At 40.7% G+C, this 23,015-nt stretch overlaps 1 protein-coding gene across 1 annotated transcript; it reads left to right on the forward strand.

Annotated features, from left to right (window-relative positions):
- The first annotated feature begins 2,652 nt into the window (after positions 1 to 2,652).
- Positions 2,653 to 22,052, forward strand: GHRHR (growth hormone releasing hormone receptor). The gene is made up of 13 exons (XM_066196236.1): positions 2,653 to 2,709; positions 6,307 to 6,412; positions 6,961 to 7,068; positions 8,232 to 8,332; positions 10,958 to 11,055; positions 12,492 to 12,624; positions 14,079 to 14,232; positions 15,538 to 15,598; positions 15,704 to 15,773; positions 17,303 to 17,394; positions 17,882 to 18,011; positions 19,838 to 19,879; positions 21,781 to 22,052. Exons 1-13 carry the CDS (start codon positions 2,653 to 2,655, stop codon positions 21,901 to 21,903), a joined length of 1,275 nt encoding a protein of 424 aa, XP_066052333.1. The 3' UTR covers positions 21,904 to 22,052.
- Positions 22,053 to 23,015: the final 963 nt, after the last annotated feature.

Below are 23,015 nucleotides of genomic sequence, written 5' to 3' on the forward strand. Positions count from 1 at the left end.
TTATTGTGGAAACTTTTTTAATGTTTATATGTTAAAAAAAAGGCATTTTAATGAAATAATAATAATAAAAAAGACCCATGAGCCCATTATTTTCTTTTAGCCGTGTCTTTCTCCTTAACCACAAGCAGCTGGAAATTTGCACACAACAGCGGCTGTAGGAAGGAACTCATTTTAATGGAATGTCTGCACTGCAGAGTGGCAGAATAAGGCTGAAAACTCAGAAAAGCCAGGTTTTCCAAAATGATCCATTTTGATCAGGGTTCCTATATGGTAGATTTCAGCATAAAACCCCTCCAATACATTAATTCTGCCAGAAAAACGAAAACCTTTTGAGATTATCTTACACTGGGCTTCCTCTGTGTTCCCTCCTAGGATGAGAAGTGGCAGGCAATGCCTTCTGTGGTTTTTATAGGCATGACTTCAGCAGCACTGGATAAACACACGGAGGGCTTCAGATGTGGTGGCTGAAATGGAAAATTCTAGTGTGGACACCAGAAGCTTACTCTGAGGCAACTTATTTTTCTAATACATGGAACAAAAAAGTGCATCCCTCTGGAACGGGAGATGCTGCCCCTCTGAAATGGGTCTGTTTATGATTCTTTTCCAAACACTGGTTGAAGTGGCTGCAGGGTGCATGATCAGCAGATGATTTGTGAGGCAGCCTAAAGGTTATTAACCTTAAAGCACTGATGCATTGCAGGAAACCTGATGGATATCCGGTAATTTTTTTTTTCTTAAATCTGCAATGTTTTTGGAAAGGAGGGGCAAGAGAATGTGTCCAGATTCTGGCATGAGCTTGTGATGACAGCACTGGTCACTATGGTTTTATTAGATTTTCTAGGGTTATAAAAATTTTAAATGTTTTTAAGGCAGCTAAAACTCCCTGTTTTAGTCTTACTACTGAAAGCACTTTGAATTCAGGACAACCTGAATATTTACACTCTCCCGAAATGGTAATACAAGGCAGGTAAGAACTGAATATTGTCACCACTATTTTAAAGGTATGTGTGACGGTGAATTAAAACTTTATAGGTTTAATTTCCCTTACCAGATTTCTTTCATAACTTTACCAACTGCAAAAGTAGATTTAACATTATGAGCTGAAATTTTTCCATGCTACACCTCTGCAGGGAAATCTTGTGGTTCTTGAGATTCTGTAGCTTCTGAAATGAGTTTAGGAAAAAAAGCATGAGATTTGCCTGTGGTAAATACATTTACAAGTGTTCATTTACCAGTCTAGAGCTTCCTCCTCTGGAATGAGCTGATGAAAACTGACAGGAACACAGCTCTAATTTTGTTTTAGACAAGCCTTTGAAAGTTTGCATAATTAAGGAGAGTATAAGGCTTTAGGGGAAAATGAAATCAATCCTTAAGCACACACTGCCAGCAAAACCTGCCCACTTCATCTCTTCAAAGACACTTCCTTGCATTGGATATGCTCCTTTCCCTCCCAGACCCAACCTACAACCAACCCTTCAATCCCACAGATATTCCCAAATGTAGGTACAGCTGCAGTTCCTCACAGCTGTGGTGGCTCTGGGTGGGGAGAGGCTTCTTCCCAGGCTCTCAACATTCCCACAATCCATGTAGAGAAGCAGAGAGAAGATACTTGAAATGATTGGAGAAAGATGAGCAGGGTTGATGGATAAAGAGCAGTGCCAGAGGTGGAAACAGGGTTGTAGGATGGACCATTGTGGGAAGCTGGGAGCTGGGGTTTATAAATTACTTTAAGGAATGGCATGATAGGAGAACAGAAGAGCAGAGAGCAATACTTGAAAGGGATTTCATATCTTGAGTCTCTGATCCTGCTGTGGTGACATTTGCCTAATGTTGATGGGGAATTTGGAGTCCTTCAAGATGGCACAAACTGATAGACAAATGAAATAAATTTTCCTTTGGCTCTGAGAGAGAATGGGTATTTCTGGAGTAAGATTCACTTGGCCTGCCTTGAAGCTCAGGATGAGATGGATGTGCTGAGTGCTTGTATTTCTAGACTTTGACTAAAGGACTTGACTCATTGACATTCGGACACTGAACTTTCAGAAGTCTGAAGCAAACTGGGAAGAATCCTCTGTGAATTTTGCCTTCGACCCAATGCCCAAACAGGTACACAGCAAAATCCGTGTTCACAATGTTTTTGCCTCTCAGCAGGCTTTGATTTTGCATTTGAAAGTGTGGCACTGTGGTCATTACACTCCATAAAAACACCCAGGTACACTGGACCCACACTAAGAAAAAGGTTTCATTATAAAAATTTGACAATAACTGTTAGGAGAGTGTTTCTCTTATGCCAATCATGTGGATTTAATACGGGATTAGTTATATTTAGAGCTGTCCACCCTCCCTAAAACCATTTTGTGATAAAAGAAAGAAATGAGTCTTGCCAGGAGGGTAGAGAATTCCCATAACCTTGGCATCAATCACTGAATTCATCCAGTCCAGTCATTGAGCAAAGTCAAAAAGTTGCAAAGCTTGAACATGAAGTAGGGAATTGTTAATATTTATCTCCCACTTCACATCCCTGTTACGTCACTTCTGTGCAAAAAGATAAAAGCTTCAAATCAGAAGCTGAGAGGACAAAGAGAAGTCAAAAAGCAGGTGAAAGATGCTAAGAGAGGCTGAAGAAGTGAGGTTTGGCTCTTGCTTTGGAACATGAACTCTTGTTCTTTATACCACTGTGCTCTGCATACCCTGAGTCTGGCAGTGCTTGTAAGTAATTGCATGGAAAAAAAAAAAAAAAGAAAAGAAAAAAGCTTTTACTTCATTGTGTTTCAATAATTGTTCATTTCCTTGTGAGAGCAGATGGTCATATATAGCTTTCTTTTTAATTTTTTTTTAAATGAATTTCTGTTCTCTCTGTTTGCTTTGGATTCCAGTTAAACAAGGAAAGATGCAATAAAAAGTGTGAACAGCGGCAGAAGGGACCCACGTTGTAGGATCTTTATATCAGTTTATTTCTCTTCTTTCTCATGACACACTCAGTAAAGAGAAACACATAACTGGCAGAAACTCTTATTTTGTGTGTGTGTGTGGGCTTTGAAAGACAGTGACAAAGAAGAAAAAAACTGGAGGAGGGCTGTTACACCAGAGGAGCTGAGTTTTGGCAGAGTTTTCTTTCATTTCAGATTATGCAGGTTTTTTTTGTTACAATTTCATCTGCCTTGGTGGTAGCATTGATATTATTTGGCATGTGAGCAGCTAAGGTGCTGCAGGTAACAAAAGAGTAGAACCTGCAGGGATGTTTGGGGCAGATTTAGAAAGATCCAAAGCTTTTAAAGAGCTTGGATGGCTTGGTGATATCTCAGTTTGGACAGAGATTGGCAAGCCAAGATCCAGGATCACACCAGTATCAGGAAAGGTTTGTGCAAATCTGGGGGGGGGGGGGGGGGAAATGTTATCTTTGCTTTTGAGACTAATCACATTTTCAGCATCTTCCTTTTGTGACACCACCTCTAAATCCTTTTTCCTTTCTTGGGACTCTCTTCCTTGAGGGACATTTCATAAGCGGTGGCAGAGCAGTTTGGGGTTCTTTTTTTCTTCATTGAGGAAAACAAACCACTGAAAAATGACTGAACAGACCTTTTACTGATGTGAAACAAGAGATTCCTTTGAATCACCTGTGTGACAAACCCACTTCCCTGCAGTAGGATTTTCTTCTACAAAGTTGGGTTGCTTGCTATATTATTATATACTGATCAAAACCAAGTCTATGTGTTAGTGTACAATGAAAATCTCCTGGTGTGTGTTGCATATTAGTGGATAGATAAACAACCCTCATTTGGGTATAAAATGATGGGAAAACAGCCCCCTGTTTTTCTTGTTGGTGTAATTAGTTCATATGTTTTCTCTGGAAAACGTGAATTCAACTCCTGGAGAGGTTTGGAATTCTTAAGAGACTGACTGGGAGTCTGCTACAGGTAGTTAAGTGCTTTGGGGTGATAAATATACCTAAAACACAACCTGTGTGTAAAATAAATCTTTTTAGTTTATTTAACCTAGGCTTCTCTCATATCAGATCTGGCATTGTCCGCTCAGGCAGTGCTGATTTGAAAATAAACAGTGACAGCACCTCCTAAGGCCACCTTCCTTCTTCTTGAAGGAAGAGGAACTATTTAAATACCTGGTACTTGATCAGCCTCATCTTTTTATTTGAGATGCACGTGAAAGATAAAGTGTTCTCACAGTCTGGAGACTCAGAAAGTAAAAAGGGGGAAAAAAAAAAGGCTTTCCTGGACTTCCCTGGACTGGTGAATGAGCCAAACAAGCTTTGCTCTTGCCATGAACATTTCAGAGAGCAAAGAGAGTTTTGACAGGCAAAATCTAGAAATCCTTTTTGCCAGGAGAAACAACTTAGAATAGCGCAAATAAGTGCATTTCCTCCTGCTGAGGTTTTTCTGGGCACTGTTCATTGAACCAAGAGGATGTTGTAAAAGAGATTTTCAGTAAACGGTTTGACTGTTTTTTCTACTGACTAATAGAGCTGCTTCTTGCAATAGCTGTCAAACACCGTGGTTAAGGAGTTTTCCTGCAGTCATTGCCCAGGGTGAGGACAAGGAGGGAAGGAATATATGTTGGCATGAACAGAGGCATCAAGAAAGCAAAGCTTTTCAAGGCAGATGCCAATTTTTCTGTAATTCTGCCTGACATTGCATTTCTCAGTGACGAGACATTGAGGGTGTCCCTGGAGCCCCTGGTTTTACTGATTAAACCCCCTGGTTTTACTGATCTGGATGACATCCCTGGGGTATCCCACACATCAGATCTGCACCTCCTGGGGCAGGACAATGTCTGTGCTCTGCTCCATCCATCCACAGCCACCCTCCTCTCACACACAGCAAACTTTGCACAGCCTGGAGAAGGAGCCCTGCTTTTTACTGCTGCCTTAAACTGATCCACAGCACTGCTGTCTGCAAATTTGACAGGAAAACCACATCCTCCTAAAAGTGCAGCAAATGGGAAGCAGATGATCTTGCAGGGCATGCATGTGGAGATAATGACATTTTTAACTACCAGGGCCCAAACCCCAGAAAAACAAATGCTGTGCAATTAATCCAGCGCTCTCCAGCAGCCTGAAAGCCTCAAATTTTTGGTGAATATGCAGCTCAAATGCTCTGCAGGCCAACATGAGACATGGACATTGACATGGAGGGGAAACACCAGCTTACTGGAAAGGATACAGCCTGCCCTCTGAATGAACTGAAAGCCAGAGAGTTATTTTCCAAATTCCCTGAATATTAACCTTCTCTGGGTGGAAGAAAGCTGAGCCATATGCCAGCCACCTGTTCACCTTGCAAGTCTCATCCTGGGTTTATTTTCTGTTTTGTCTCCCTGTTTTTATGTCTGTATTCACACATGCAGAGCACACCAGCACCAGTGGCCAGGGCCAGAGCTAAAATCAGAGTGTCTCTGAACACAGCTGATTTTTGGGACTAGGGACAGTGCTTAAAGCTGGGCTAGGCACTTTTTATTATTATTATTATTATTATTATTATTATTATTATTATTATTATTTTTATTATTTGTGTGAAATTAAAAGGCCCAGTGGGTGCCTGCTCAGCAGTCTGGATGTAACAGCCTGGGCAGACTTTATCCTTTGCTGCCCAAAGTTCTCTGGATGCCTTCAGATCCTTTTGTGGTTCCCATACAATTCTGAATAAGGACTAAACAACCGAATGTTTCCTGCTATTAAAACCCTGGGTGTCACTCGTCTTCTTTATACCACCATACCAAACCAACAAATGCTTTGGTGCAGAGTGCTTTTCTCTCCCCAGTAAAGGAGTTTTGCCTCCCACCCTGTGTAAAGAAAGGCAGATGGCAGAAGGGAGAGAACAGATTCACTCCTTTCGGAGTGAGGAGCTCTTTCAGGAGACAGTTTTGCAGTAATTGTCTGTGATTTCATGATGATGCTTCTTTGGAGGTTGGCAGGGGTTTGTCTGTGCACAGGTTCTGCAGAATTTCCTGCAGCCCTGAGCCTTTCACTGAGAAGAAAATGACCCTGACCAGGTGCAGTGTGCCAGATTTAAAAGGTCTAGCTAAAGTCAGGGTGTAAATGAACCCTGCACTCAAACTCAGGCCCTAGCAAAGAGATCTTTTATTATGAATGTAGCCAGAGGAATCAATAAACTTTCCAGCACAGAGGTGTAACTACCAGCTTGTGCAGAGACAGTGGCAGCCTTTGGATGGAAACCCTAAGCACTGTGTCCTTAAACCAGCCCTGTTAGATAAAGAAGTGGGTCTGGGCTTAATGCCTGATGAGATCCCATCCAATGCCTTCTAACTAATCTCCCAAAACTCTTCCCTCTGCAGGTTGCTGGAAATGTCCACCCAGAATGTGATTTTATGGTAGAGCTGAAGAAAAAGGAGGCTGAATGTCTGGAGGCACCACAAGAGCAAGGAAATGCAACATTACCAGGTGTCCATCCATGTGTGAGGGATGGAGGGAGGGAGGGAGAGGGGAGGGACCAGAGTCAGAACATGGCCAGGCTGCCAAAGCATATGAGGGTTTTATTTATGGTCCCACATCTTCCATCTTCTCCAATTCCTTCCCATCCTTCTCTTTTTTCCACTGTCCTTCACATGCAAATACGGACAGTTAATTTATCAGGGTGAATCCTTGTGTCCTTGTCCAGTTCCTTGGCATCACACTTGGTTGTTTGTGAGGGTGTGCTGATCTTTAAAAATAGGGCAACACCTGAACAATTACAGTGATCTGATCTTTCTTCCAGCATCACTCTTCATTTATTGCACTCTTTCTGAAAACTCACCGCAGTCTAACACAGGGGTCTAACTAAAGCAGATTAAATAGCACTCTGGGGGTGTTTATTTCTCGTAATAAAAACTGTGGCTAAACTATTTCTGTAAGATATGGAAGGGGTGGAGTGGCAAAGTTTAAAAAGGTTTGGGGTTTTATTTTCCTCAAATTTAACCATGCTTAAAAATATATTTCTCTTTCTGTCTGAGGTTGCAAGAGAAGTTGGGACAAATTGCTGTGCTGGCCAGAGGCAGATGCTGGAGAGATTCTTGCCTTACCGTGTCCAAACATCCTCTTTCACTTCATGAAGGAGCCAGGTGATGTCCTACCATGGTTACTCCTGTTGTGTGTCTGGCAAGAGCATTTCTAAAAAAGGAGGGGGAACACAGAGCATTCCATGCTCCCATGAGTTGGACCAGAGAAGTATTGCAAAGATTTTAGGAGGATCTGAGGGACCCTAGCTGTTCTTCTCATATTTTAAGGATTATCCATAACCGGATTTGATTTCCAAGGTCTCTGATGAGGCCCTGGTTCAAAATTATGCCAAGGTACAAGGAGTGATTCCATTGGTTTCCATGTGCTTTGGGTTCAGTTTGTTGAGTGAGTTTCCTACAAAGCTCATCTGGAGGCTGTCTAGGTCACAAATTAAGCTTGGGGTTTCTTGAGATGCATTCTGTGCTTCTTGTGGGATGAAAAGAAAGGCAGAGGAATGAACAACGTGATTGTTCTTTAAGACCAAGGCTGGAGATTCAAAGCAGAATTCAGGCCTTGGAGCAGCACATGTGTTGCAAAACTGCAAACCTTTGTGCCTGCTTCCTCTCTGGGTGAGTAACAAACTGTGAGCCCACAAGGAGCAAACCACCTTCCAGGAAAGACCTGGATTTGGCAGCTCCACAAGAAAAAGAATCTGCAAAGCCGGAGCTCTGCCACATCCAACACATGCTGGTTATAAAGGAGGGATAAGGAAAATCCCTTTCATCTGTGCAGATTCATTTCCTGCCCTGGGATTCTCGACTTCTCCTTCATGTGACTCATAAATCTTTTAATATGGAAGCCTGCTGTTCTGGTAGAAGGGGCTGCTTATCCCAACTCCTGATCTGCTGGGGAAGAGTAAGCCCCAGGGGAGGTGGGGATGAGAAGGGATATGGTAGAAGGGTGAGTGCTGGGCAGAGCAGAAATTTATGGAGCAGTGCTTCCCAACCTTCTCCAATGTGCCTGATGTAATTCCTTCCTTAGTCCTTCCCACCTCTACCCCTGTCACCTTTGTTCTCTGCCTTTTCCCCATTGTTTATCTATAAACAAAATACAAAGTTTTGTATCTGATGGCCTGAGTGTGCACTGGAAAATTGTCCTACCAACTCTGTGAGATGCTAATGATCCTCTTCTCCTGGTACAACTTTGTACCAGCCAGAAATCTTCTGGTTTTTATTTTTCATATTATCGGGCCCTTCATTGAGAAAATCAAATACTTCTTTTTCAGCTGGGATGATAAAAAGAAACTGCACAAGAAAGGGCTGGTCTGACCCATTCCCTCCCTACCATGTGGCCTGTCCAGTAGAAGATGAGATTCCTCTTGAAGAAGTAAGTTTAATTTCATAAATGTATGTGAGTGGTGTGCTGATGTTATAGTATTCCTCTCTATTCCTGAAGGCCAATGCAGAGGGAAACTCAGAAGAAGCTGAAATTTTTTTCTAAGTATGGGATATAATTCCAGTTTTTACTCTGGCCACCTATTTTGTAAGATAACTAAGAGTGCTTTATTATTCAGGTGTAACAATAATAAAGCCAGCAGAAAATTCACAAGTATATCATACAAAGATGTATCACAAAATGTTCATAAAACCTGTATAAAGACATTTCAGTCATATCAGTCAGCAAGATTAATTTGTAGTATCACAGGAAGTGTCCAGAAAATGTGTTATGAAAAGACCACTGTTCCAAATTTAGCAATATCTAAGGACAAGAGGGGTTTTGGGTGTCTCATCCTGCATGAAATATCTATTTCAACAATGAATAAAAAAAAAAAAAGTCCCAAAATCTCTGTAATCTCTGTAATGCAGCTCAGAATTCGAGATGTTTCTTCAGCCAGATTTTCACTGTTGGTGCTATCTCGAGGTTACACGCACAGGGACAATGTAGTGCTTGACCCCTAATTAATAAGGATAAAAACATGGTTTGTATCACCATGGGGAGATATTGCACAGGTTCTCAGAGAAGCTGTGGCTGCCCCTGGATGCCTGGAAGTGTCCAAGGCCAGGCTGGATGGGGCTTGGAGCAACCTGGGATAGTGGAAGGTGCCCCTGCCCATGACAGGGGTAGCACTGGATGTTCTTCAAGATCCCTTCTAACCCATTCTGTGATGATTCTATTATTTTACCTAGAGGAAACTCCTCAAGTGTAGGTTTATCCGCTTAAGGAGTTGATTATTTTCTGTTTTACACATCTGATTTGTTGCCAGCTACGGTCAGGCCAGCACAGTTTTGATGTTTCTCACAGAGTGGTGCATCCAGACTTCCTGGCAAGCTTTGGAGCTCTGAGGTACTTCTGTGAGCTCTGGCTGGAATTGTGCATAGTCAGGGATTTGGGTAATCATACACAACTCACAGTTCATCCACTAGATGAAAATAAACCCATTATGCCTGGTTTCCACCCCATTTAACTTCATCGATCTCAAAAAAATACTGTGAAAGTTGGAGTTAAGCCCCTCACCATGGATCTGTACCAGTGCTTTGGTCAGGAGCAGCTGGGAATTTTCCAGGGACAATTCTTGGCTGTCTCCACTTAGTGCATTCACACTCAGGGATGCTCTCAGAAAGGCTAATCTGGTTTCTTGTGGATAAAACTGAGCTGGAAGGCAAGTTCAGGGTGCACCTACTGTGCTCTGACCTGTAATAGAAGTCCAGCCCATTGGATTAGACTGTGGATTTATGATTATAAATCTGCACACAGGGATGCAAAGTCCTTGGCACAAAAGGTTTCACTCTACTAATCCAGGAGCTGGAAGCAGATGATATTTTAAGTCCTTTCCAACCCAAACCAATCAAGTATTTATGATTTTATGGCCAGCTCTTTCTAAGGCAGGTGAAGTGATACATCCTTTTTGTTGGTCACAGAAACCAATAAGGTCTCACTTTCCAAAGACCTGAATTGTCTTCTGAGAGTGTTTTCCTTCATTAACTATAAAAGATCAAGGATGAGAAAAAACCAGGATTGTATTAATAATTAAAGATATCAGTCCTGTGTCAAGATACTTCTCATTCTACCTCATGTTTAGGCAGCTACTTTTTAAGCACCTAAATAAATTAAATAAACCATTGTCGATGTCAGTCTCATAATGCCTAAAGTTCCACTTAAGGCTCAAAATGAGCAATTCCCCTTCCCCAAGTGAACTGTAGGAATGCACTGCACAGCACAGCTGTGCAGATTTTAGGTCATAAAAGCATTGAAATGGGACCCAAGAGACAGACCATGTTAGACTGGAGTTAGATTTGCAGCCTAGAGCTTATTCATTCTGTTTTCTGCTTTCATCTGTGATTGCTGAAGTCAGCTTATCCTAACTCAGGAATCGGGTCTGATGGAGGAGCCACTTAAATTGAAATGGATTTTGACTGGCATTCCAACTGAGCAGCAGTTGAGTTTGGCAGCAAGAAAAACAAAGGGAAAAAAAACAACCCCAGGAAAAACAAAACCAACCCTCCACAACACAATAAAAATTGAAAGAAGGAATAGACAGCAAAAAGTGGAAGTAAGGAAGCAGAGAGTAGGAAAGTGGAGAAAAATAGAGACAGGCGGACAGAATTCTGTGTTCATTATGCTGCCAGCAGCATTGTCCTGCTACTGCTGGGGAGAAAACATGGTATAAAATACAGCACTTATAAAAATTGCATGAGGTTTTTAGCAATGCCTTTTTGAAAGACTGGTGCAGGTTTTTATGTTTTTATGAATGAGGTCCAAACAACCCTGATCAATACATGTTTCAGAATCAGATTGGGCTGCATCCACACAACTGTGGAATGGGACTACACAAAAAAAAAAACCAAAATGAGTGATTCAAGTTGAATTTTGCTGTGGGATTCGAAGAGGGGAAAGAAAGGCAGTCAGGGATGTCAACAGAATGGAAGCACCAAGCAAAGCAAAACTGACAGTCAGTAAAAAAGCTGTCATTTAACAGCAACTTGTGTGACAAATCATTCTCTTCTTTTATAGCAATCCTACTTTTCTACTATAAAAGTCATCTACACTGTGGGCTACAGCGTGTCCATCACCTCCCTCATCATAGCCGTGACAGTTCTTATTGCATTCAGGTAAAAGTGTCTTCTCACCTCAATTCTTTTCACAGTTCTTAATTTCTTAGATGGCAGAAGACAACATTAGACATAACAAAATAATATAAATAGAAAGTCAGGTGAATAAAAATAAAAATCAAATTACAGCCATGTTGGTTAAATAATATTAAACTGAAGCTGGAAATTAAAAGGCATGAGACATGGCCGGGAATAAGAAGATTCAGATCTGGAAAACAAACTGTTGCTGTCTCTTGGCAAAAATCAGCAATTCATTTCATTCCTGAAGAACCAACAGAAAAATTTACTTGCTTTAGGCTGGAATGAAGGTTTTTTTCATAAACGGTGTGTGCCTGCCTGTTATGCCTCCAGGGAATTTTTAATAAGAATATACACAAAGGACTTGATTCTGAATGAAAGTTCCTGTGGCATTGTATAGAGTACTACTGAAAAATTTACCACTAAACACATGTTCTAAAGTCAGTCTCAGAATTTGGTCACATTTGATGAGATTTCTTTCTTACTGAGTTATCCATGAATTAGATATTTTCAGGTCTAATTTAGAGTATTTAAAGTATTTTATCATTTCATATAGAGTTAATGTTTGTCACCACGTGGGACTTCTTTTATTAATCTTTGTTTATTTCTTGTATTTCTGTGAGACAAAAAAAAAAATAAAAAAAAAGGGAGGAGTTTTATTATTATGCTGTGAGAATCAGGATTCTCTAGGGAAAGTTTCTTGACCTCTGCTGGTTCCTAGTTCATGTCTGGAAGCCACCAGATATGTTTATTGACATCCACTCTGACCTCAGGAAAACAAACCAGCCCAAATGAGGGGAAAGAAAGAAACAATGGACATAAGGAGACGTAGTAATAGGGAGGAAAAAGTCATAATTAACAATGGGCTTGACATTTGAGGTCAGCAATAAAATTCTGCACACTCTAGGTGAACTTTAAGACTAGGTGACCCTCCGATTACTGGGTCTGGATGGAATTCAGCTTTTAGTGGAACTTTTTGATTATTAACTAACATCCTCATCTCCAAATGCAAACATGAAGCTGCATAACACCCTCAAAAATCTGTATTTAATAGCAGTAAAAGTTTAATCTTAATTCACTGGGAATTTAAGGTAGATGTGTAAATTGAATTTAAAGTAGATGTGCCAAGTTGTTTTAAAGCTCTTCTGTGCTTTTACTTAATTCATCAAAATAACTTTGGCAAAGTAAGGAAAAAACTATAATTCTGGTCAACAAAGAGATTAAGATGTTGACTGTGGCTGATTTCCTTCACATGGGGAAGTTTTCTGCCTCTCTCTGAAAGAGCTCAGTGGATCACAGTGCTCCTCTTAAATGTGTCTGGAAGTACCTGAGATGAAACAAGGGCTCATTGTTTATTTTAATTACTGAGGCACAAGTAAGTTAATCACCTCAGTGGGACCTCTTTTCTTTTCTTCCAGGAGGCTTCGCTGTCCCAGGAATTATATCCATGTACAGCTCTTTTCTACATTCATCTTAAAAGCTATTGCCATTTTCATTAAGGATGCTGTCCTTTTCCAGGATGAAGGGATTGATCACTGCAGCTTCTCTACAGTAAGCACATGAAAAACAAGATATTGTGGTATTTGATGTTTTTTATGTACCATTTATTTATGGTTTCACTTTTCATGCCTCTTTTTTACTACTTACTGTTTTGGGTTTTTTTTTCCTTCTAACCTGGTAATGAAAATTATATAATATTTAATATATTCAGTATATTTCACTTCCATAAATGTGTGCATTGTGCCCTCCTATGCCCTTAAAGCATCAATTTATGATGTTGCAGTACTCCAAATGAAATTTGGACTTCCACGTAGCAACAAGGTAGTATCATTACACTGTTACGTTTCAATGATTTGAAGCCTAGAATTGAAGATCTCTGAGTACATCAAAGAACAACTTTTAAAGCTCATTCTTCTGGAAATGTTGGATTTCCTGTTCTGGTTGGAAGCTCTGATCTGTAAACCACAAAGCACTCACGGTACCAGGCAATGAACTCAGCGTTCATCCAGCCCCAGATCTTGGCAACGTGGCAATGGTTTGCAAGCAGAAGTTCATGGGGTGGTTCTGCATTGCTCACAGTCACACAGAATTTTAGAGCTGAGCATAAGGAGAAAAATGTGTCCTCGAACATTTATTCAGGGAGCATTTGACACTGAAGGTACACTCAAGGCAGCGCATCTGTGAGAGAACTCACATGCTTGGGAGCCCAAGTTAGAGTGCTACACAGAGATACAAACCAAAATGCAGCAGAGATTCCAAGGTGCTAGGATGGCTAAAGTCTTCTACTCAGAAATCCATTTTACATTAAAGCTCTTATCAGGATTTTAAGACAGACAGGACCACTGAGAGATGTTTTAAAGCATGATTTATTGCTCTTTTACTGTCTCACAGAAGGGTGAGAACGTCTTCACCACATGAGTCAGAATTTGGTAGTCCGTGGTCAGTGGTGACAAGATCTCTAGCTATAATGCCTTTTAAAGATTTATTAGCCAATAAAATACCGACACAAAGTTTGTTACTGTTTTCACACCAATCACTGGTTATTTTCCTTTACATGTTCTGCCACAGTGCGGATTTTCTTAACCAATAATGTAACGACACACAAACCTACAGTACTACACCTTAAAATTTCTTACTACTTCTTACTACCTTTATAACTACATTTATATCTTAAACTTTAAACTCTGAAACTTTCCACTACCTAGCTTGACTTGTTTCTGCTTGAACTACAGATTCACATTCTTGCTTCTGGTGTCTAAACCTGGAAACCTCTTCCAAGGTCTCAGGTCAAACCCTGTATTCATTTCTAAGTCTAGGCCTGTAAGCACAGGGTTTTGAGAATTTTCTGTGCCTGGATTTTCCCCAGCTCTCAGTTTAAACATCAGTTAATAGTGAGATTTTGTTCCTGGTAGAGCTCAGCCAATATTACAGATGTCTACCCCGTGATCAAATCAAAGAGATGTATCTCCAAGCCATACCTAAACTATGAGTTTCCTGTTCACCAGACCGAATGCAAGATATCCGTGGTTTTCTGTCACTACTTCATGATGACCAACTTCATGTGGCTGCTGGTGGAGGCTCTCTACCTAAACTGCCTGCTGCTCTCATCCCTTTCTCATGGAAGAAGATATTTTTGGTGGCTGGTTCTCTTTGGCTGGGGTAGGTACGGATTTTACAGGAAATTAGTTAAAGGAAAGGTGTCAAACAAGGCTGTGCAGCCTGGAGAAGATAAGGCTTCACAGAGACCACAGAGCAACTTCCAGTGGGTACAAGAAAGCTGGAGAGGGACTTTTCCCAAGGAATGGAGTGATGGGACATGGAAATTCTGTACTGTGAGGGTGGTGAGACCCTGGCAAAGGTTTCCCAGGGATGTGGTGGACTCCCCATGCCTGGAAGTGTTCAAGGCCAGGTTGGATGGGGATTTGAGCAACCTGGGACAGTGGAAGGTGTCCCTGTGGGTTGGAACTGGGTGATTTTTAAGGTGCCTTCTTCCCCAGGCCATTCTATGACTCTGTGACTCTATGATTCCATGATTCCATGGTTTATGATTCTATGAGTCTATGATTCTACAATTCTATGACTCCGTTATTCTATGATTTTTTGATTCTATGATTCTATGATTCTATGATTGAGTCCATGATGCATTCCCATTAAAAGTACTGGATGTGGAACCCAGTTGATCCAACTGAAGTACCTAACCTGGGCCTTTCTTCCATTTTATTTTTACGTGAATACTAGCGAGAAGCATTCAAGTCTTTTATGGCAATAAAACCCCTGTGAAAGGGGTGAAAAACATTTGTATCTCAAAATATTTATATTTGAGAAAGCACAAGGATACATCCGGTTTTAACCTCCTTCACCCCACAGTGAAAACACGGCTGCCTCAAAGGAGTTATCACAAACACCAGAATTCAATGTGCCTTGCTCCTGTTTGCTTGGAAAAGGGAATTGTTTTTTCCTAAGCAGGAACTCTTTTATTCCTGATATTTCTCCAGCCCGTCTTTTGCACTGAGCTATTGTAAGAATGAAGCAGCTCTGTCCACTAAATAACAGGACAGGCAGTGAAAGAGCAGCATCCCCCCTCTGTTGTCTGCAATAAATGGAATTGTTCAGACTTAGAAATCTGTAACCGAGTGGGTGCCCACAGAAAGTTGCTGTGGGAAGGAAAAAACAGAGAACACCTCTATGGCAGGGGAATGAACTTGGCCAGAGGAATTTTTTGTTGGTTCAGGGAGGGAAATCCATGCCTGTTGCCACCAAAGGTTAAGGTAGGCCTGACAACTCAGCGAAAAAAAAAATTCACTTTTTGTGTTTTAGGGACTGTGTTTAAAACAATTCCTATTACGGGAGCTGACCCCAAAAGATAATTCCAGCTCTCAAGAAATGACTGATCTGTATCACTGAAGCAGAGTTTCAGTGGACAAGGCTTGGATTAATTATACTTTATTTTAAAATTTCTGACAGGTTTTCCAACACTTTTCACCCTTATATGGATATTGACAAAATTCTACTTTGAAGACACAGCGTAAGTCATTGTTTCCCACATTATTCCATAGTCTTGGGTTATATTTTTAATTGATTGCAGTGATTACATATGTATCTTTTTCTAAACTTACTATCATGTTCACAGATGCTGGGATATTAATGAAGGCTCTCCTTATTGGTGGCTCATCAAAGGACCAATTATAATTTCTGTGGGGGTATGTACTTGTGAGTTTGCTGATATTACTTAGGAAAAAAAAAGGCTTTTTGTATTAAAATTAGGTTGCAATTTTCTGAGTTGTAAGAAGAGGAATGTGAATTTTTACTGTTAACTGCCTGTGTCCAATGCAAACTAAAAACTTTGCCTTTCAAACAAATTAAAACTTTCCCAGAATTGTCAGTTTAATTGAAATTGATAGCGAGTGGACTAAACCCTCCTTATAATATTTGGAAACAAAATTTTAGCAAAAAGAGCCCAGACACAGCCATAAATTTTTAATACCAAAACTTTCAAGGGCAATAGATTTCTGTTCAGAGCTGACAACTGATAACAGCTCTTGAGCCTGGCATTTATTGAATAAACTGATGGGCTTTAAGTGATTATCATAGACGATTACTGCCACAAATCATTAAACCCAAGCAGCGCTTGAGAAATCAGTCAATGGATGACCTTAAGAGAAGCTATAAAAACCTTAATTTAATTGGAGAACAGATGAATGCAAATGAGGGGTATGGAATTACAGACTGCTTTGGGTTGGAAAGGACCTTAAAAACACACACAAACCATGTGAGTGAAGAATCTCAAGTTGAATTCTGGTCAGAGCTCTCTGTGTTTCAATAAAATATTTCATGTCATTCTACCTCCATTATTTCTTCTGCTGGGATGCACATAGAGCATCACTAATGGAGAGAATGAGGTTGCACTTTCTGGTAAAATGAGGACATTCTTAGGAAAAATTAAACCTTCAGCCTCACCTAAGGAAGAGGTGGTGTGTACAGACACCCAAAAAATGCTCGTGGAGAATCCCTCTCATCGTGGAAAACTGAGCAGCCTCACAGACTTTGAATAAAGCCGTGCCAAATTGCAATTTTGGAAGATTTGATTTGCAAGTTAGGGTTGACCCTGACTGCTTTGGAGCTGAGCTAATGCTTCTCAGAGGCTCCTTCAGAGCCAACAAAGGGAAATGTGCATGTTTGGCAAGTCATTCCCCTGATTTAAACCACATATCTACCTTGGGAGGAGGTGACCTGCCCCCAGCCCCACCTGAAGCTCTGTTAACTCTCCCGTCTGATTCTCCACTGGCTGCAAAGGCAGGACAGGGAGATCAGCTCTGATGGAAATATCTCATTGTAGAGGTATTTGGGCAGAAAAACTCTACTAATAATGGCCAGAGAGATCAGCCAGAATTTATCGCAATATTCATCTCCAAGGAGAATCCAACTGATTTGAGCCACAAAAGGTAAAAGAGACTCACACAGGCTATTAACTAAAATATTTTGCTGAACAAAGGGAAATTCCCAAGTTTTCATCTTCAGTCATTTCTTCAAGCATAAATGCAACTTATTTGAATACTTGAAAGCTGCCAACAGGAATAGCATTAATGACCTTACATTGAAACAGCACAAATTACATTGTAACCAAAATAATAATAATAGAAAAAACCCAGCAGATTTTCACTGCAAAGATTTACATCAAAAATTAACCGTTTCTTTCTCTTCCCTCCCACCCCTCAAATGTTGTGAACAGGTCAATTTTGTCCTATTTATCAACATCATCAGAATATTACTGAAAAAACTAGACCCTAGACAAATCAACTTCAATAATTCTTCTCAGTACAGGTAATGTATGGAATATTTTTTTAAAAAAATCTATTATTTTATTAATTTTTTTTTTTTGTAAATAGAGAAGTAGTTGCTCAGTGTCACAGACAGGCTCATTTTAACTGGTATTAAATTTTAGAATTCCCAACCTTATCCCATTCCAAAGGAAATTAGTCAAAGGGTGAGACTCAAGTCACCAAATATTGGCCAATCGGATGTATTCAGATCGGCTCAGATGTCTGCCTTCCATTTAAAATGGGGAGACAACAAAATCAATTAAATCAGCATTAAATCTCTTATTTAGGACAGGAGAAATTACCCTCTACAGATGCCTTTCTCTGTATGAGAACTGTAAAAGAAGACAGAGTATTTATTTCTCTTTTATATATCTTTTTACGTATACAAGTTTCTTTTTCACTTCGGTTTACTACTGTGGCACACTGAGTGCATTAGTTTTTACTCAGAAAAATAATATAACCTTTTTTTTTCTCATGTCCTGTTCTAGACGTCTCTCAAGGTCAACTCTGCTTCTAATTCCATTATTTGGAACCCATTACATTGTCTTCAACTTCCTCCCAGAATATTCCAGCCTGGGGGTTCGGCTTTACTTGGAGCTCTGCATTGGATCTTTTCAGGTAAAATTACCCCAGATCCTTCAGTTCCCTCTCACTAGTTTTTCTCTTTTAGCCCTCTATCCTCATGACAGCAAATATTGACCCCCCAAAAAATCCTCAAATCCTGAAACCAGTGTCTGCTCACAATGTTCCTGGTTCTTTGCTGAGTTAAAATGCCTGAAGAGGTGACAAATCCTACCTGGCTCTAGGCTGGCCTCCAGATTCTGCGAAAACAAGGCAAAAAATTTCAGATAAGCGTGTAAATTGGATGGGGGGGGTGGAGGGGGGGGCAAAGACAAGCAGGGAAAATCTTCCTTGCTACCAGTACTTGTCCACCTGCCTTCCCTGACTTCACTAACAAGTTCAAGCTGATTTGGGCTGATTTAAATCATCCAGAGGCAATCAAAGTTGTAGATCCAGCCCCTTTGCTGATTCCTTGTCAAAGAATAAATTTATAATTAAACATAAACATCCAGCAGTGCCTGGGGCGTGTGCCATCCCAAGGAATGCCACATCCCTTCCCCTCCTGCAAATACTGTCTTGGTGCCCCCCAGTGCTCTGGATTGGCACACAGGGCATGGGCAGCTTGAGGAGCTCGATGCCAACAAGAAAAACTCCTGCTCTTATGTCCCCTCCAGGTGTATTTTCTCCCTGAGTTATGAGCTGATGTCCTGGTTCAGGGCAAATTTGAGAGGAAACCTCCAAATGGGGTCTCTCTAGAAAGAAAATTCAAGTGGCCCCCTCCCCCAGCTGGTCCAGGAAAAAATTTCCATACAGAAAAGTGGAAAAAACTGTTTTATTTAACAAGCAAAGTGCCCACAAGCACAAAACCAATAAACAATATCAAACAACAAAAGGATTCAGTGCTCTCACTGCCATGGCCCAGGTTAGATTCCCAGTCAGGGAACCAGTCTGAGGGGTGTAGAACTCAATATCCAGCGTAGACAGAACAGACAATACAAGCAACAGACGATACAAGCATCGCAAAGTCACCCCAGGACAGGGATGACCCAATTGACAGGACCCAATTTCCCTTTGTTTCCCTTCATTCCCTGTGCTGCACCTCAAGCAGCAGCTGTGGGAATGCCACCAAACCTCCCCCGGGATTAGATCTCTCCCTGCTTGGCTCCACAGGATCCCTGGGCAGGGAGCATCACCAACAATCCATGAGTTTTGTGGTGGTTTATTCCTCCTGAGGGTTGAATCCATTGTGTCTGTCCTGCACAACAAACCCCGTCCATTAACCTGGACCCTCTGTACTGGGAAGAGACCTTCACTGAGTTAATGAATAGTTAATGAATAATTTCAGAGAATAAAAGGTTGAGGTGTTGAGCCAGGATCTGGTCATGTAGATCCTTTGACATCCTAGGATTGTCCTGGATTTTTCTCAGTTCAGAACTTTAACAAATACATTCCAGAGGCCAGAATTTTATCTCATCTGGTACCCTACAAAGACCCAGAATTTGACTGGAAAGCTGTGTGAGCTGCATCCATGGATCTCCTTCTGCAGTCTCTGTTTTACTTTCTTCAGAGTGCACAAAGAATCAGCTGCCAGTGTGTTGGGCTGGAGAATGGACCACACTTTCATAATCATCAATTACATTTGTAAGATCATAGCATGTGATTTTGATGAAATGCCACTAACCAGGTGTTGATCTTTAAAGCTGTTCAGCTTTATTGGAGATCCATAAATCATTTTTCAACTTCCAGCAATCCTCCTACCTATAGTAGGTAGGGTAGACACTCACTAATTCACATAACACAACACCACCATGTAGTCAGACAATGCCAGTGGCTTTTTCAAACTCTGTTAACCCTCAAAACTTTTTCTTCTGGTCTTTCTTCAGGGGTTTATTGTGGCAGTTCTCTACTGTTTCCTGAACCAAGAGGTAAGGAAGATATATATCAGATATATCTTCTACAATATTGCCTTCAGTGGCAAATATACAGTTAACAATCAGTTTCATACAAAGAGATAAACAAATCTTTCGTTTTCTTGTGACTGTTACATGGGTAAGTAACAGTGTTGATGAATTTCATTTCAATTATTTTCATGGGAATGAAGCCATCTAGTGGAGAAAAGAACTTTTACAACTTTGCTATTCCGTCAGGTATTTTTTATCCTTCCTGTACATTTTTGTCCTATAGCAGGGCTTGGAAAACCCCTGCTAAGTCCAGATGTGAAAATACAACTTTCTTCAGTGATGCAGAGAGATCTCCATTTACTGAAGGTCTATGTTTAAATTGGAAAGAATTTAAATGCATACCTTTGCCCAATAGTGAAATACAATTTTTCAGTCTTTTTAATAGTCTTATGTAGTATCTCAGTATTTCTTCATGTTGGTAAATCTGGTTTTCTGTTTAGAATGTTTAAATCAGAATTTTACTGTTGATGGGAGAGAAGTCTTTCCTTTTAGCCTAGTGCCCAGGTCCATTTACACAGTCTTGATGTGATGATAACGCATCTTAAAGGAATTACACAGAAAACATGAAAGATTATCCTCCACATTTTGGAATATGTTGAACACCTGGAATTCTCCCTCATTTTCTGACTCCAGAGTAACTGAGTTTGCTCCCTTGGAATATGACTGGGGATCAGTTTCAGACTAACACTCTTCTGGATTCTGTTGAAAAGGAGAATCCTGGTCCACATATGCCCACCCTTCTCTCCAGAAAACATCCTCTGGGGTGTCAAAGGTGTGTTTGGGAGATGAATCCTGTCCTTGACCACTCTAGACGCCCTGAGCTGTATTGACTAAATCTTCATTTTCCAAGTTAAAAGCCTAGGTCTGATTAAGCTTTCAAGCAGTATTTAATCACCTAGACGTGCCATGGGCCAAACTTTCTGAATTCTATCAGAAAGTTCTGAAATTTTAAATTAAATATTTTTAAATACATTAACATTCTTACCGTTTTGGTTGAGTTTGTGGCCATGAATTGCTGGCTGCCTTAATGATACTTGTGTTTAGATAAAACCCCTGTCATTAGCTTATTAATAACCGTAATCCCTTCCAACCACAGACCACAGCTCCGCATTCAGCTCCACTTCCCAGACACACAGCACTTCAGTGCAGAAATTCCCTTCCTATTAAACATCTGGGGAGGCACATTCCTAACAAGAATCAGATGTGACAGGAGGCTTCAGTGGGTGGCCCGGACCCACTCCGTGCTCCTGTGAACATGCCAGTACACGATCCACAATGACACAGCTGTCAGCAACACACAGCAAACGTCTCCTGACTGCTGCTGCCTTTCCCGTCACCACCTCAAATGCCAAAGCAGCATTATTTCCCAGCCACAAATTGCTGAATGCTGATTAAGAAACTTGCTGCAGATTATACTTTTCTAGAAGCAGATGGAACCAAGACAACTTCTCTTAGCGACTGAGGAAGAGCAGGCAATGTGGAGAAAATATTTTTAATTGTGTAGGCTACGTTGGTGAGATTGATAGTAAAATATGCATTCACAGGAATATTAAAAAAAAAAAAAAAGGAGAAGGTATATTAAAAAAAGCTGATAAGATATTTTAGTAATGGAGAAAATGATTTATAGTGCTAGGGACCTCAGTCTTAGTACTGATAGAACTTCAGAAGTTTTCATCAATGTGGAAAGATGGCCATGCTGAGACAGGACTCTACTTCTCCCTATCAGCTGGAAAGGAAAATAACTTGGACAGAGATATCTAAAAACTTTATTCTTTTCTAGCCCCTCTTTCTGTCCTGCTTCTTTCCCGCTGGTCTGCTCCCCAGCAGTATCCAACCACAAAATATCCTTTTCCTTTGTTCCTGAGGTGCAAACGGAAATCGGCCGGAGGTGGCACGGGAAGAGATATGGAATTGTGCCAGTGTGGAGGAGGACCAGGTGGACTGTGCCATCCAGCTCTGGGGTGAAAATGACCACATCTGTGTGCTGAAAATGGCCTGAGGCTCTGGCGAGGAAAAGACCCAACCAAACAAACAAAAACCAAACAATAAAAAACCAAAATTTTACCAAACCTAACTATTGCAGTTTATCCTGAACAAATTGCAGGAGGATTCACTTCTGCAGTTCTGACCATGGGGCTGTTTTGCAGGACAAGCATTGCAAGAGCAGATTAAACCCTGACTGCCCTTCTAAACACAAAATAACCTTCTCAGTGATAACTCTGCACCACAGCAAACATAAAAATTACCTATTCTTGTTAATTTCTACACTTTAACTGATAGAGCACAAATTGCTTATGAATGGACACCAGTAGCACCCTCCAGTGACACCATATATGACCACATCTGGAAAACAGAATTAAATTCTAATTCAGTGGGAGCTGGAATTTATCCAGCTTCTTCAAGCTTTGTTCCATGTTTTGATTCTGCAGACATGCAAATAAGAAGCCAAAAGTCTTGCTGAACTCCAACACAATGACTCAAAACGTCCTTTAATGTTGTCTTTTTCTATTGTCTCTTTGAATCTCTCTGCTACTGAAGTTCACAGTAAAATACTCTCAGGTTCTGATGTTATTTCAGGAGTTACAGGTTAGAAAATTTCTGAGAGCCAAGTAGCACGGAAGGGAGGCTTTGGGAAGGCCAAGGCTCCATATGATAATCATGAAGGAAGTTCTTTGCAAGGAAATGAAAAGAAAAAGCCAACTTTTGTGCAGAAAGAGAATGAGACCCCCAGGAGATGGACTGGGAGGACTGCTGGGAAGACTGCTAAATATTTTCTTTTGTGTGACTGTTTTTGCCCTCCAGTGTTGTAAAAGATTCAGAAGCTTGAAAATAAACTTGGACTCCCAGTGTTTGTACTTGAGCGGTTTTCTTTTATTTTGTTTTTGGGATTTTTTTTCCCCACAATGGGGATTGTAACCTGTAGATTAAAAGATTGATTAAACTTTTTGATGGGAACATCGGGGCTTGGAAAGGACTGAAGAAGGCTAAGATCAGTGAGGATCAGTTCATCAATACACTTTGCCTTGCTCATCTGAACATTTCAGTGAGCTGCCAAGTCTGATTAAAACCCAGAAATTTCCCTTTGCTCAATCCAGGTAAT

Source organism: Chamaea fasciata, unplaced genomic scaffold (assembly GCF_029207755.1).
Source record: "Chamaea fasciata isolate MVZ Bird 193981 ecotype frontalis unplaced genomic scaffold, bChaFas1.0.hap1 SCAF_1, whole genome shotgun sequence".
Lineage (NCBI taxonomy): Eukaryota > Metazoa > Chordata > Aves > Passeriformes > Sylviidae > Chamaea > Chamaea fasciata.

Coding starts and splice junctions, on each gene's coding strand:
- GHRHR (XM_066196236.1), top strand. CDS start 2,653: ATGAACTCTTGTTCTTTATACCACTGTGCTCTGCATACCCTGAGTCTG. Junction 14,233..15,537: donor GCTGGTTCTCTTTGGCTGGG/GTAGGTACGGAT, acceptor AATTTCTGACAG/GTTTTCCAACACTTTTCACC. Junction 19,880..21,780: donor ACTGTTTCCTGAACCAAGAG/GTAAGGAAGATA, acceptor TTTGTTCCTGAG/GTGCAAACGGAAATCGGCCG.